The sequence below is a fragment of the Gracilinanus agilis genome, chromosome 1 (assembly GCF_016433145.1).
Source record: "Gracilinanus agilis isolate LMUSP501 chromosome 1, AgileGrace, whole genome shotgun sequence".
NCBI classification, from domain to species: Eukaryota; Metazoa; Chordata; class Mammalia; order Didelphimorphia; family Didelphidae; genus Gracilinanus; species Gracilinanus agilis.
This window is the reverse complement of record NC_058130.1, coordinates 215,642,999-215,659,525: the sequence shown is the minus strand read 5'-3', so window position 1 is coordinate 215,659,525 and position 16,527 is coordinate 215,642,999. Positions and strand designations below refer to the sequence as shown.

General features: G+C 38.2%; 1 protein-coding gene across 1 annotated transcript in view; it reads left to right on the top strand.

The window, feature by feature from the left end:
* Positions 1-15,722, top strand: part of FAM20C (FAM20C golgi associated secretory pathway kinase) — a 37,841-nt gene extending 22,119 nt beyond the window's left edge. The window contains exons 3-6 of the mRNA XM_044660143.1: positions 4,558-4,664; positions 5,070-5,151; positions 6,769-6,828; positions 15,173-15,722. Coding sequence (XP_044516078.1) covers positions 4,558-4,664; positions 5,070-5,151; positions 6,769-6,828; positions 15,173-15,422 — 499 coding nt within the window. The 3' untranslated portion in view covers positions 15,423-15,722. The remainder of the gene's footprint in view (positions 1-4,557; positions 4,665-5,069; positions 5,152-6,768; positions 6,829-15,172) is intronic.
* The last annotated feature ends 805 nt before the right edge of the window (positions 15,723-16,527 follow it).

The following is a 16,527-nucleotide window of genomic DNA, read 5'->3' as shown; positions in this document are numbered from 1 at the left end:
ACTCTCCTCCTCTCCCCTCTGCTTTACTCTCCTCCACTCCCCTCTCATTTCCTGTACCCTTCCCTCCCCTTCTCCTCCTATCTCCTCCTTTCCTCCCCTCCCTTCCTCTCCTATCATCTCCCCTCACTTCCTCTGCTGCCCTCTCCTCCCCTCTTCCCATACTCTCCCTTTGCCTCCACTCTCCTCCACTCCCTCTTATTTCCTATCCCCAACCCTCCCCTCCCCTCTCTTCCCTTCTCTTTCTCCTCCCCCCCCCCTTCTTTTGGGGGTAAAAGGATTTCTCACTTTGAAGCCAACCTCATTGATTCCTAAAAGGAGGCAGCAGGGAAGGGTGAGACAAACCTAAATTCATGAAATCTAAGAATTCCAGAATGATTTTTTAAATGAAATTTAAAATACTGGTATAGGCTATGAGTTTGGATCATATCAGAACCAAAGAAACACTTTTTTGTGCTATTGGCAATCTGGTGAATGAAATCTACAGATCCCTTTCTCATAAGAATATTTTAAATGTATAAAATACATAGGATCACAAAGGAAACCAATTATATCAAAGTACAGCTGTCAGCATATTGCCAATTTTACAAAATTTTACGATTTTTTACAAAATGTTTATAATTTTTTTTTACAAAATTTACAAACATTTTTATAATTTATTTTACAAAATTTAAGAGCCTTTGCTCTTCAAGGCAGATGGCCTAAGAAACCATCTAGTGCATTTTCATGCTATGAATGTGAAAATTGAAGCCACTAAAATTAGTGAAACTGTCCATTGCTTTGGAAAGTTACTCAGGACTAGGGCTGGAATCTTGGCTCTTATTACCCATGTGACTGTAGTAGATAAGTCACTTAATATTTCTAACCCTCAGTTTCCACATTTGTCAAACTAAAGAGTTGGACTAGATGATTTCTAATCTCTTTTTTCCATTTTAGTAAACCTATTCTATTTGCTGCAAAAGAGTTAGTTGTAATTCATCTATTAATTTTACAAGTAAATAGGTGTTGATGATAAGTAGGTTAAACAAGACCCTGGTCATCTTGCTTATATTCTTATTCTTTTGATTAACAAACTCGGTGTTTGAGGTGGTAAAGAGGCAAATTTCAAGCACCTGGCTAATTTATTAAAATTTATTAGAATCCAAATGAATGAGGCTTTCTTTTCTCTAATGCTTAAAATAAGTGAGTCTTCAAATGGAACATCAAAACTTTTCTATTGGAAGACTTAGTTGTAATAGTATTTATAATGAAATAAAAGAGAATCTTTGGGTCTAAGATGACCTTTCTCAGGGAATAGAAAAGAGAAAAGCTTTTTGAGGCTTCTTCACCCATTAGAAATGGCCAGAGCTGGGAAGTTGGTGGAATTAGATTTAACCCATAAGCATCCCTCCCTAACCTCAATACACACAGCAAAGATAGCTGCCCTCACATTCCGCTGCTAAAAAAAAAAAAAAAAAGTGATTTAATCAATGAATTCACACATAAGGGCTAACTAGTTTATATATGAGCTCCCTCCCCAGAGTGATTGGATAGAGGATCTTTAGGGGAAAACTAGTACTAAACCAAAGGAAAGAGCTAGTAATGATAGAATTTTAGACGGAAGGATAGGTGGAGGCAGCTAGGTGCCTTAGTGGATTGGGAGCCCAGCCCAGAGACCGGAGGTCCTGGGTTCAAATTTGACCTCCCACACTTCCTATCTATGTGGCCCTGGGCAAGTCACTCAACACCCCTTGCCTAATCCTTCCCATTCTTTTAAAACAAAAGGTAAAGGTTTAAAAAAAAAAAAAAAGGTGGGGTCATCTGGGTAGCTCAGTGGATTGAGAGTCTGGCCTAGAGGTGGGAGGTCCTAGGTTCAAATTTGGCCTCAGACACTTCCCAGCTGTGTGACCTTGGGCAAGTCACTTGACCCCCATTGCCCACCCTTACCACTCTTCCACCTAGGAGCCAATACACAGAAGTTAAGGGTTTTTTTTTTTTTTAAAAAAAGAATAAGTCAATAAGGGGAGAAATGCACTTTCCCATGAGGCTGTCTGTCCTCTATTTACTAAGGTCCCCCATTTTTTCCTACCAACTGGGCCCCAAATACTCCTCATTGAAATATTCTGCTCATTGTCCTGAGTCCAATAGATGTTATTACTATTTTTAATCCACAGAATCTGTTGTACTTTGGGGCAGAGGGTGTGTGTCTGTGTGTATCTTTAACACAGACTAGTCTCCCGGGTATGTTAGTTACTGTCATAACTGAGAACTAAAGGGAAACTGTATAGAGAAAATAGGTCTCAGAACCCAAAAAAGAAGGAAATTTAAGGAATGTAGTCATGGCACAGTCCCAAGAGCCTTGATTTTTGGACAAGTATATCCTATCAGTGCATAAAACCATATGACTAAAGGGATTATCCAGAAGTGATTTCATCTACCTTCCTGTCCTCTGAGGCCCCAAAAAACATCCTTGAGAAATATTACCTACACTATCCTTGAAAGATAGCCATTCTTGAAAAATGGTATCCTCTCTGTTCATAAGGAACTTACTACACTGTTCTTTGGTAATTTATCTGAATAACTGCTAACTTTTTTAAAAAATTATTTTTATATACTTTAAGTATTTCCCAATTACATGTAAAAAAATTGAATGATATTTTTTTAAAAATTGAGTTGCCAATTCTCTTCCTCCCTTCCCAGCGTCCTTCTTGAGAAGGCAAGAGGCTATTCAGTTAAACATGTAAAATCATCCAAGACATAGTTCCATATTAGCCATGTTGCAAAAGAAAACACAAAATAAAACAAAAACAAAGTTTAAAAAATGTATGCTTCAAATTAACTTCAGAGTTCATCAGTTCCCACTTTCTTGAGGTAGACAGCATTTTTCATCATGAGATTTCTGAAATTGCCTTGGATCATCATTGCCTTGATCACAGTATCTAAGGCTTTCACAGTTGGTCATCCTTACAATATTGCTATTACTGTGTACAATGACCTCCTGGTTCTGCTCTCTTCACTTTCAATCACTTCATACAAGTCTTCCCAAGTTTGTCTGAAGCCATCCCCCTTGTCATTTCTTATAACACAAAATATTCCATCACAAGCATATATATCACAGTTTGTTCAGCCCTAGTGATGGGTATATCCTCCATTTCTAATTCTTTGCCACAACAAAAAGAACTGCTATACTTTTGTACAAATAGATCCCTTTCCCTTTTCTTTTCTTTTTTTGGGGGGGGAATAAAGCTCTATGAGTAGCACTGCTAAGTCATAGGGTATGGATCGCTTTATAACCTTTTGGGCATATTTCCAAATTGTTCTCCAGAATGACAAGACTAGCTCACAATACACCAACAGTGGATTAATGTCTCAACTTTTCTACATCCTCTAAAGCATTTGTAATTCTTCTTTTGTGTAATGTAAACTATTCTATAGGTATGAGGTAGTATTTCAGAGTTGTTTTATTTCACATTTTTTTAATCAGTAGTATTTAAGAGCATTTTTATATGATTTTTGATAGCTTTGATTTCTTCTTCTGAAAACTACCTATTCATATCCTTTGACCATTTATCAACTAGGGAATAGTTCTTTTTATAAGTTTGACTCAGTTCCATATATATATTTGAGATAAGAAGTCTTTATCAGAGAATCTTACTATAAAATTCCCCCTAGTTTTCTATTTTCCTTCTAATTGTGGCTGCATTCATTTTGTTTGTTTTGATTTTTTAGTTTCATGTAATCAGAATTATCCATTTTACATCCTGTGATGTTCTCTATTCTCTTGTTTGGTCATAAACTCTTCCCCTATCCATAGATCTGACAGGTACATTTTTCCATACTCCCCTAATTTGCTTGTGATACCAACCTTTGTGTCTAAGGAATTTGTCCATTTTAACTTTATCTTGGTATATATAGTGTGAGATGTTTGTCTATATCTAATTTCTACCAAATTGATTTGCAGTTTTCCCAGAAATTTTTGTCAGATGTTGATTTCTTACCTCTCCACTTGGATCTTTAGGTTTCTCATTCACTACATTACTATAGTCATTTACTACTGTGTATTGTGCACCTAATCTATTTCACTCATCTACCACTCTTTTCTTAGCCAGTACCAGATTGTTTTGATGATTACCACTTTGTAATATAGTTTGAAACCTGTAACTTTTATGCTTCCTTCCCTCACATTTTTTTCCACTGATTTCCTTGATATTCTTAGCCTTTGTTCTTTCAGATGAGTTTTCTTACTGAATAAATAAATTAACTTAGTTAAAATTGTGTTTTTTAATGTTAGCTCAGCTTACCCAAAAACAATTAATATTTTTCTGATTGTTTATATGTCTGTTTTTATGAAAAGTATTTTGTAATTGTCTTCATATAATTTCTGGGTTTGTCTTGGCAGTGAGTGCTATTTGTACAGGCTGAAAGGCACTAAGTTTGAAATTTTAAGTCATTTCCTCTTGTTTTAGTCTTCCTTCAGTAAGCAGTTCCCCAAAGCTGATTTATTGGGTCCTCAATTGTCCCTAAAATAGATTGGCTCATTCCTAAGATGAGAATTGCTTTCATGCCAATTGTTCCTTTCAGATGGGAAGTGGACCCTGATTACTGTGAAGAGGTGAAGCAGACTCCACCATACAATAGCAACCGCATTCTGGATATAATGGACATGACCATTTTTGATTTCTTAATGGGTATGTGTCTGATCCTGTTAAATTAACTATAAAAAGAACTTGAATTATTGGGAGGGCCATGTGTAACCAAGCAATTTTTGATTCACAGCATGAATATATGAGCCATAAATTTTACAGAATGCCAACCTACATGAGTAACAAATAGATTAAAACCATCAAATATTAACACAGATGTATTGTTAAAAATCACAGAGCGTAATGCTGCAGCTTGTTATTTCTACAAAATAGGGCTAGTGGTTTGGGCCGGCACCTAAGATTTACTGTTTTTATTTTAATCCTTAGTGCTTAGAGGATGTATATTAGGGGAGTAAGAAATAGCCTTCTCTGAACGAAAAGCTATCTCATATGTACTTCCTTGAATTTTCAGCATCCAAGATTCAGAGCTCTTTCTGCTTCTCTTCACAGGAAATATGGATCGACATCACTATGAAACCTTCGAAAAGTTTGGCAATGAAACATTTATTATTCACTTAGACAACGGAAGAGGGTAAGAGTTCCTTATTCTTCTGGCCAAATGATAGAATTGTAACATCTCCATCTATCTGGATATTCAACTTGCAACAACCTCAAACATTTGGTAGCCTGGCTGAAACTTTTGTTGTTCAGTTATTTCAGTTGTGTCTGACTCTTCATGATCCCATTTGGGGTTTTCATGGCAAAGACACAAGTGGTTTGCCATTTCCTTCTCCAGCTCATCTTACGGATGAGGAAACTAAGTGACTTGCATAGGATCACACAGCTAGTAATGGCCTGAAGCTAGATTTAAACTCAGGTACTTCTGACTCTAGGCCTGACATTCTATCTACTGGCTTCAAAGTTAAGGGAAAAAATTAAGAAAATGACTGAAAAGCAAGAGAAATTTGTTACAAAGTCCAGACACTTTTTTCTTTTAGAAGAGTTTGAGAGCCACAGGCCCATTAACCTAAAAGCATATGTAAAATTGAAAATAAATTTTAAAAAATCGAATGTAAAATAAATCATCCTTGGAAAATGCAAAGATAAAAATAGGTTAAAAGTGACATTTAGCTGTGAGAAAAAAAAAGACAGAAAGGTTTTAAGATCACAAATAGACTGGGGCCATTTAGTATAGGATCAAACAGAATCTTGTTACCCTTAATATCAAATAAGCAAATATATGTACTTTGGAAATCTTATGGGATTATATAAGTGATGAAGTGATTAGAGTGCCAGCCCTGAAGTCAGGAAGACTAATTTTCCTCTCTTCAATTCTAGCTTCATATACTTGCTAGTTGTGTAACCCTGGACAAGACACTTAACCCAATTTGCCTAAGTTTCCTCATCTGTCAAGTGAGCCAGGAAAAAGAAATGGCAAACCACTCCAATATCTTTGCCAAGAAAACCCCAAATGGAGTCACAAAAAGTCAGCCATGAGTTAATATTTATTAAGCATTGCCAAGCACTGTGCTAAGAACTTTACAAATATTGTCTCATTTGATTTTTACAACAATTCAAGGAAGTAGGTAATATTATTATCCCCATCTTACAGATGAGAAAACTGAGGCAAACGAGGTTGAGTGACTTGTCCAAAGTCACACAACTAAGTGTGAGGTCAGATTTAAACTCAGGAAGATGAGTCTTCCTGACTTCAGCCCCAGCACTCCATTCACTAGGCCACCTAGCAGCCCTAACTCCTTAAAGTGTTGTTATATTTATTAAGTTCTGTTTAAGATCCAAGAAACTGTGTTACCAGCTGTATTAGAAAGATTTCCCACCCAAATGGATAAAATAAGAAATGCTTGGATACACAAAACTGAAAGCTCCAGTTATCTGGAAAATTCATTTATGCAGAACACCCCATTCCATGGTGAAACCGGATAAATGAGCCGTTACTGTAATTATACTATACAGTAAACTATTTGACAGTTCATATCTCCCTGAATTTCCATCTTTACCCAACAACTCTGTTCATTCAACTGTGCTTTGTCTTTTTTTCTGGTCTAGTCAACTCAACAAAACTCCAGTCAGCTACAATATAATGACAGGCTTCTCTTGTGCTTGCTTTCATAGACACACGTAGATGCATTTTTGACATTCTGTGACTCCCAATTTGATTATATATATGTTTATTTCTTGCTTAAAATAGGTTTGGAAAATACTCCCATGACGAGCTCTCCATTTTGGTGCCTTTAAATCAATGCTGCAGGTGAGTTTCTTTGTGATTTACTTCTTTTTTTTTTTTTTTTAAACCCTTGTACTTCGGTGTATTGTCTCATAGGTGGAAGATTGGTAAGGGTGGGCAATGGGGGTCAAGTGACTTGCCCAGGGTCACACAGCTGGGAAGTGGCTGAGGCCGTGTGATTTACTTCTAATGATTAATGGACTACTTTCTTCATCAATTACGACTAGAAATAGTGCTGACAAAATTAAATCACCTGGGTGATTCAGTGGATAGAGAGCCAGGACTACAGATGGGAAGTCTTGGGTTCAAATCTGGTCTCAGACATTTCCTATCTGTGTGACCTTGGGCAAGTCACTCAACCCTCATTGCCTAACCCTTACTGTTCATCTGCCTTGGAATGAATACGCAGTATTTTTTTAAATTTGAAATTTTTTAATTGATTAACTAATTAAAGATATTTTTCCTTGGTTACATGATTCATGTTCTTTCCCTCCCCTCCTCCTACTCCCCTCCCATAGCCAACGTGCAATCCCACTGGGTTTTACATGTGTCATTGATCAAGACCTATTTCCATATTATTGATAGCACTTGGGTGATTGCTTAGAGTCTACATCCCAAATCATATCCCCATTGACCCATATGATCAAGCAATTGTTTTTCTTCTGTGTTTCTGCTCCCACAGTTCTTTCTCTGAATGTGGCTAGTTTTCTTTCTCATAAGTCCCTCAGTATAGCTCTGGATCATTGCATTGCTGCTAGTAGAAAAGTCCATTACATTTGATTTTACCACAGTGTATCAGTCTCTGTGTACAATGTTCTCCTGTTTCTGCTCCTTTCGCTCAGCATCAATTCCTGGAGGTCATTCTACTTCACATGGAATTCCTCCAGTTCATTATTCCTTTCAGCACATTAGGCATACACAATATCGATTCAAAGTCAGAAGGCAAAGGTTTTAAAAAATAAATAAAATCTGACTTCAGACACGGGGGAAGTCACTTGACTCCCATTGCCCAGCCCTTAACACTTTTCTACCTTGGAACCAAGATGCGGAATTGATTCTAAGATGGAAGGTAAGGGTTGAAAAACATAAATAAATAAACCAGCTATTCTTCCAAATCCATAAGCAGAGCTGTAACTAGTCCAGGACAAATGGAGCTTTGCCCATGTAACCAGCATTGTGTGGAGGAAGCATGCTTACTCCTGAGAAAGGTGTATATCCTTTTCTCAGCACTTAGCATCCATAAGTCTCTTGAATTCCCTGACTTTCTATGGAGCAGTTCTACCACACAGCATAGCCTCCTTCAGGATGCCATTGTTGGGATAGAGCTTCACTTTTCTACTAACTCTGATGGGGAATGAGGGCTAAACTTTCTAAAGGATAATTGTCCTTTCTCTGATTCTGCTGTGCCTCCTGTGGGTCTGTCCCCTTCATCACTTGTTGGCTACAGTGAAAGTGAAATTACTCCAGAGACTCAACCACTAGTCATACCTCTGATCACAAGCAAAGAGAGAGATGGCATAACTCTTGCTGTATTAGGTTACGTTGGAATAGAATAACGTGGGAGATTTGATTCTTCTGAACCTCTCTTCTTTTGGAGTTGCTGTGCAATATCACCTTCTGATTGAGTTAAGAAAAAGGTTTATCTGTATAAGAGAGATGCGTACACACTCTGGAAGGATGCCAGAAGCCTCATGGCTCCCTGGCACCTGGAAGATGCTTGCCTCTTGTCCTGCAGGATTCCTAGTGTCCCAAAGACGAGCCTCTGACCCAGACGGACCATGGTCAAGTCTGGCCAATTGGATAAACCCAGGAAAGTGACATTATTGAATCAGTCAGTTCAGGTTAAGGAAAGGAAGTCTGCCTCTTTGACACAGAAAGGACAGTGAGATGAGCAGGAGCTCAGGTTAGTGAGGGGAGTAGATATGCAAAGGGAGCAGCTGGTCATATGTGACTGGTGTCTTTTCTTTCTCTGACTTGCTTTTAATTATTTAATAAATAATCATAAATTAAGATAACTCCAGAGAACTATTTTTATTTTTTTGATTTGAAAAACTAATGAATTAATTAATTTAGAATATTTTCCCATGGTTCCATGACTCATGTTCTTTCCCTCCTCTCCTCCCACCCCCCTCCCATAGCCAACAAGCAATTCCACTAGGTTTTACATGTGTCATTGATCAAGACCTATTTCCATATTATTGATATTTGCATTAGGGTGATTGCCTAGCTTCTACATCCCCATCGAACCATGTGATCAAGCAGTTGTTTTTCTTCTATGTTTCTACTCCCATAGTTCTTTCTCAACTTCAGAGAATTTTAATCTTGACAAATGTTTTGTTTTCAAAATAAAAGGTTTAGTCTGAATCATTGAAGTCTAAAGCTAGATGAGACCTAAGAAATCACAAAATCCAATGCTTTATTTTATGGATAAAGGAAAAGCAGTCCAGAAGGAGTAGGGATTGTTTTGTTCACTAGATTTATTTCCTTTTTTTTAGGGGTATTTATTTATTTGTTTTCTTTAAATTCAATTTTATCTTTATTTTATTTCAATAAAAAATTTACATGTAAGTTTTTCAAAGTAATATGATCCATGTTGTCTCCTTCCCTTCTTCCCTCCCCTCCCCTCCCTCCTCCCTGGAGCTGGCAAACAATTCAATCTGAATTATACAAGTATTATCACTCAAAACACATTTCCATATTATTCATTTTCATAAGAGAATAATCTTATAAAACCAAAACCTCAAATCAGATACCCAAATAAACAAGTGAAAAATCATGTTTTCATCTGCATTTCTACTCCAACAGTTCTTTCTCTAGAGGATGAGGGGTTATTTAGAAGTGGCAGCAAGGTGCAGCAGAAGTTCAGTATTTCTGTTCCTTCCCTCCTCCCTGCCCCCCAGTGACTAAGTAGGTATTCTGAGAGATAATGAAAAGAAATGTCATCTAAATACTCTGTATTTGTTTCTTAACACCTAGTAGACTGGGTGGCTTTATAAATGCTTGTCAATAGATTGATTGATTACTTCCTTAAGATCTCACAGTAAATTAGAAGTGAAACTGGAATTAGAAATCCCCTCTCCTGAATTTTGAGACATTGGAAATAAGAGCGATTCGTCTGTCCCCCTTCTATGTTAAGGAAATGGAGGATGCAGCTGGATACCTGGGGAGTCTTTTGGCAGGGGAGTGGTAGGTAATAAGTTCTTCAAGGTGACCCACTTAAAATGAACCCTAACTTAAAGCAACTTTAAACCATTTTTTAAATTCATACCTTCCATCTTAGAATCAGTACTGTGTATTGGTTCCAAGGCAGAAAAGTGGTAAGGGCTAGGCAATTGGAGTTAAGTGATTTGCCCGGGGTCACACAACTAGGAAGTGTGATATAACTATTTTCCTCATCTAGGAGTTCATCCAGGGCAGGGCTACAATAATAATATATACTTACATAACACTTTAAAGTTTACAGAGAACTTTACATATATTATCTCGTTTGATCATCACAGCGTGGTGTTATGAACTATTATCCCTATTTTAGAGATGAGGGAAGTGAGGCTAAGAGGTTAGGCGACTTGGCTAGGGCCACGTAGTTAGGAAGTGTCTGAGGTGGGATCTTCTTGATTCTAAATCCAGTGCTCTATCCATTATGCAACCTAGTGTAAAAGTTAAAATGAATATATAATAATAACTAAAAATATTATGCTTTTGCAAGATTTATTAGTAATCCCTAGAAAATAAACCCATGTGCCATGCTAGCTTAGACTGTTCAAACCGCCACCCACTCCACCATGCTGCCATAGGAAGGAAAAAAGGGCCCAGCTACATAAGACCTCACGATATATCCCCTTGTCTACATCAATGCATAAGGACAGGAAGCCAATGGATTCATGGGAAATGTAGTTCAAAGACCCCAAAATTTCCAATAACATACTAGTTGTCATCTATTTCCTATGCCATGGCTGTAGACTGCTGCACTTAAAATATAAAATCATCAGCCTGCATTTTATTTTATATTTTTAATAGTGGTAGAATTTATTTTTTTTATTTGAAATTTTTTATTTAATTAATTTAGAGTATTTCCCCATGGTTATATGATTCATGTTCTTTCCCTCCCCTTCTCCCACCCCCCTCCCATAGCCAACAAGCAATTCCACTAGGTTTTACATGTGTCATTGATCAAGACCTATTTCCATATTATTAGTATTTGCACTAGGGTGATCCCTTATAGTCTACATCCCCAATCATGTCCCCATAGACCCATGTGATCAAGCAGTTGTTTTTCTTCTGTGTTTCTATTCTCACAGTTCTTTCTTTGGATATGGATAGCATTCTTTCTCATAAGTCCCTAAGAATTATCCTGGGTCATTGCATTATCAACCTGCATTTTAGAGTTCTTTTTATTTACATTATTATAATCATCACATATGTCCCGTTATCTCTGTTCTCTTTACTATTTATTGTTTTTTACAAGTTTTTCCATTCTTCCTTGAATTCTTTTTTTTTGCCTTACTAATTAATACTCCATTCATATGCAGTACCACTGATTATTCAGGCATTTCCCAATCTGTGGGCACCTGTTTTATTTTCAGTTTTGTTTTATTTTGTTTTGTTGCTATCACACAAAGTATTCCTAACACCATTAAACTCTTAAAAAAAAAAAACCCTCACCTTCCACCTTAGAATCAATACTGTGTATTGGCTCCAAGGCAAAAGAGTGGTAAGGGCTAGGTAATGGGAGTTAAGTGACTTGCCCAGGGTCACAAAGCTGGGAAGTGTCTGAGGCTAGATTTGAATCCAGGACCTCCTGTCTCTGGGCCTGGCTCTCCATCCACTGAGCCACCCAGCTGCCTCCCATTTAACTCTTTTCTAAAGGCAACATAGTGGGATAGTATTTAGGATTCTGGGTCATGGGGTGGGGGAAGCAGTGAAAGTGGCTAATTCCACTTTCAGATTCTGTACAATTTGTCTTAAGTATAGTAGAGACCCCATGACCCAGCCCATTGCTCACTGCCCACAGTTCATAGGTTCTCAGGACCATAGCATGAGAGCTGGAAGGGGCCCTGAGAGACCTGCCAATCCAACCCTTTCATTTTACCAATGAGAAAATGGAGCTCCAAGTGGAGGATGTGGCCTTCCAAGACCATACGAGTAATAGGTAACAGAACCAGAATCTGAATTCCCAAGTCATGACTCCAAGTTCATCCAACACTCCTTTTGCCTTCATTGGATCCAGAGCTGGAAGAGAAAGACTAACTAGACCAACTAGACCAGCTTCCACTTTACTGGGGAAGAAAATGAAGCAGAGAGGGGGAAGTGATTTGGTCCAGATTATATAGGCAGCAGAGGCAGAAATGAAACAAGATGGAGTGGCTACAGATCTATTGTTATTCATTGCCCTCAGTCAATCAACAAGCAGGTGCTGGGGATCTAAAAGCAAAAATTAAATTAGTGCCTGCCCTCAATGAGCTTACAGTTCTGTTGGGGGAAATGGCACCATACCACACACACAAGTATGTACAAAATATTTGCAAAGTTAAAGATAAAATCATTTCTACAAGGAGTCCCTATTAGCTGGAGACAATCATGCCAATTTGATGCATTTTGTTCTAACTTTATTGCCCTCCTGCATCTGCATCAGGGGTCTCTGAGTGAGACTTCAACTTGTAAAAGATTGCCATCATTATGGTTGCTTTGATTAGACTCAGAGTCATGTCATCTCTCACCTCAGAGAGGCAGAAGGAGCAGAGTCAAAAGAACATTGGGTAGATCTAGAGACAGGAGGTCCTGGGTTCAAATGTGGCCTCAGACTGGCTGTGTGATCCTGGGCAAGTCATTTAACCCCAATTGCCTATTTTAAAAATAACAACAACACTGGCCAATGCATCAGAAAATTTGTGCCAAGCTCTGCCTCTTATTAGCTATGTGACCCTGGAATACATCCTTAAACTCTAACAATGCTATAAAATGGTAGGATTTTGGGTGCTGTAGATGTCCCTACATTGTTCTGCAGATCAAATGAGATAGTGTACATAAAGTGCTCTATGATCATAAAACAGTGGTGAATGGTCCCGATGATTGTATTCTTTATTTATAAATGTTCAGAAATGCCTTCCTGGCTGGCAAAATAAGGTGGGAAATTAGTTACTTTTTTCCTTTTCGAACAACTGAAATGTGGCTAATGGTATATTGACACCCAGCACTGGAGGAAATAAAGTGAGGTCCAATTAGAATGAGTCTTTAAAGTACCTCTTCCTAGGGAGCAGCTGGGTAGCTCAGTGGATTGAGAGCCAGGCCTAGAGAAGGGAGGTCCTAGGTTCAAATCTGACCTCAGACACTTCCTAGCTGTGTGACCCTGGGCAAGTCACTTGACCCCCATTACCTACCCTTACCATTCTTCTGCCTTGTAGCCAATACACAATATTGACTCCAAGATGGAAGGTAAGGGTTTAAAAAAAAAATAAAATAATAAAATAAAATAAAGTACCTCTTCCTGTATTCCTTCTCCTGCCAGCCCCTCAGTGCCCTGGGGCTTTGGGGTTATCCCAAGCTTTCCCCCAAAGAGGAAAAGATGCCTTTATAATCTGCTGTTAACTCATTGGCACCATAGTGTTAGAAAGCTGATATCACTCCTCTCCAATGATAGGCAAGACTACTAGAGAAAGACAAGCAGAGCATAAATACAAAGGAGTGAATCTTTAATGGCAGAATTTCAGGAATTTGGGGCAGAAACACAATGGCAGAGCTTTTCCAACACTTCACCATGCAGGTGATTTTGGTCTAATTACATAGAACACCCACAGGATTAGACACCTATAGAATGTCAGATTGAGGCAGAGGGTTCACCCACATCAGCAATTCTCAAACTTTGGGGTATCAGGATTCTTTTTCACACTTAAAAAATTCTTTTATTTGTCTCCATCACTTTCTACTATACTACAAATTAAATTGTCAGTATTATCGTGAAAATTACCTTGACCCTAGAGAACCCTAGTAGTTCCCAGACCATACTGAGAAACATTGATCTAGACTAACCAACCTTTTCATAAGATTATGTCTGAGGACTCAAGATCTAGAACCTTCAGAGGCCATCTGTTTCCTACCTCCCCATTTTTTTTTTTTTGAGAAGGAAACTGAAGCCTAGAGAGTGATGGAGTGATTAACCCAAGGTCACACAAGTAGGAAGTGGAAGAGGCTGGATCCAAACCTAACTCCCCCAAGACTCCATCTTGGTCACTGTATCATACTTTCCCTGCGCAAAGTTCAGATGAACAGAACTTGCCCTCAAAAAATAAAAGGTTTACCCCATGTTCATACAACTAATCAGGAAAGCCAAGGCTGTAATTCTCTTCATCAGGATCTTAATCCACTTCTGGCTACACCACAGAAACTGAACTATACAGATGGAAGAACTGCGAAACCAACTAATAAAACAGGTTGCCCTGGGTTGAACAAGAGATGAGGGACAGAGTTGGTCATGGACACCAGAAAGAATGTAGCGCCAAGGAGTAATTTCTAATTTCTGCACCTGGAGGAAGTTGGCAGCAGCAGGGGGGTTATGGGGGTGGGATGGATCTACTTCACAGAGATGGTGTCACGAGGGAAGCAAATGTGTCCCTAGACACTATCATGTTTCTAAGCTGCCAAAGGAAGAGGAAGTACCCTGAGGGTAACGCCTGGCAGGTGAGAAAGGTTGGAGGAAGCATTAAGGGGAGAAAGAGAGGAGATGCTGCCTGATATCACTAGAACAGGGCTAGAGGGAGAGAAAAAACTCTTCCTCCATCTGCCCCGCAGAGAAGAATAGAATTGGGGCAAAGGAAGAAGTACTACCTAGGTGAGATCAGCATTGCATCTAGTATCCTTGAAATGCCCTGTTCTGAAACAAAAACCTGGTTATCCAAGCCTAGCTTGCCTAGGCTCCCAGTGAAATACACTACAACCAGGTTCTGAAGGATGCAAATGATAAAAAAGTAGTTATGCTATTTGAATTTGTACTGCATATTTCCACTGGACTGGAGCCATATAATTATATGTATATGTATATATGTAATATATATATATATATACACACATGTTATATAATTATACACATATAAGCTGAATTTATATGGTATATTTCCATTGGGCTGGAGCCATATAATTGTATATTCAATATATATGTTATACACACATGTGTTTTACATAATTTTAACATCAAATAGTGAGAATTGGAATATATGGGGACTATTGCATTATTGACAGTTTTTGCATTTGTACTGCCTCTTCCCCTAATGACCCCATCCAGCTAATATCCCCAAGAGCCACTGAAGACCATCCATCCTCCGGTTTGGTAGTCCCAAAGCCTGGAGAATGACATTTTTTATTCTTGCTTTCCCAGAATCAGGAAGTCCACCTACCTTCGACTACAATTGCTTGCCAAGGAAGAATACAAGCTGAGTGACTTGATGGAAGAATCTTTGCTCAAAGATAAAATTGCTCCCATCCTCTACCGGTTGCATTTAGAGGCCCTGGACAGACGGCTACGGATTGTTCTCCAGGCTGTTAGGGACTGTATAGAAAAAGATGGTTATAACAGTGTGGTTGAAAATGACTTTGACACTGCCAACACGATCACAACCAAGAGGTAGTGAAATTAAAACAGCGTTCCTGTTTTTACTAGTGAAGTAAGGAAAAGAAGAAAAAAAGTCTTGCAAGAGACTATGTGTATGCCACTTTGTGAATTCAGTGAATTCAGAATTGAGATATAATTGTTCCCAAAGTAGGTAAAGTATAGACTCTGAGAAGGATTAGATAATTATGAAATAAGTCTAATGCGATGCTTATAATTAGTTCCTGAAACAATATGAAAGAGGTGGAAAAATATTGTGATCACTGACAGATGAAATGGATTGGTGGCAATTACATTCTGTCCTTTTTTTGTATAGAAAGGAGGCCTTTAATATTTTGTATTTGCATATGGTATATATATGTGGGTGTATTTATACATATGTATATATCTATAATATATGTATATATATAACATACACCCACATATCTATATGTGAACCACAGATCTACCTACCAAATTTCACAAAGGAGAGGCCACATCATCCAGAGTCTCCCCATTTACTCCAGGTGACATCCACTTGGTCGACTGTGTTAACCCATCACGTGCTGTCCTGTGCCAGACCTGACCAGAAACTAAAGCTTTGAGGTGGGAGTGGGGGTTGGGCCTCAGCGCTTAAAGAGTTGAGAGGAAAACTCTGAAAGCTCAGTGGTTAATCCAAATGGAATTTCAATAATTGTTCATTTTCAGAAAATACTTGAATGTTGGTTTTTACAAAGTGATGTAAAATGATGAGTCGTTCTATTTATCCATCATTAAGTAGCAATTCTGACCTTTTTAGATGGGCAAAGGGAAGCCGCTACTGTCCTGACTTTGCTTTTGATAGTTTGGTGTAAATATATACATATATGAGTAAATCTGAAATCTGCAGCCATAGGCTTACTTTTGCAGCATTTTTTTTTTTTTGTGGAATTGTTTGCAACGTGGTACAAGTACAATAAAAATATGGCAGATGTGTAGCTGGACTGTTTCTGTGGGTTCCTTGTCAGTCATAGAACTGGAGAAACTTAGAATTTTTTACTTAGAAGGGACCTCAGATGACCCTTCTCCCTGCCTGAAACATGAATTCCCATTGCAGTATCCTTAACAATGATGACAATAATAAAAATAGCTTAGCATTAATATAA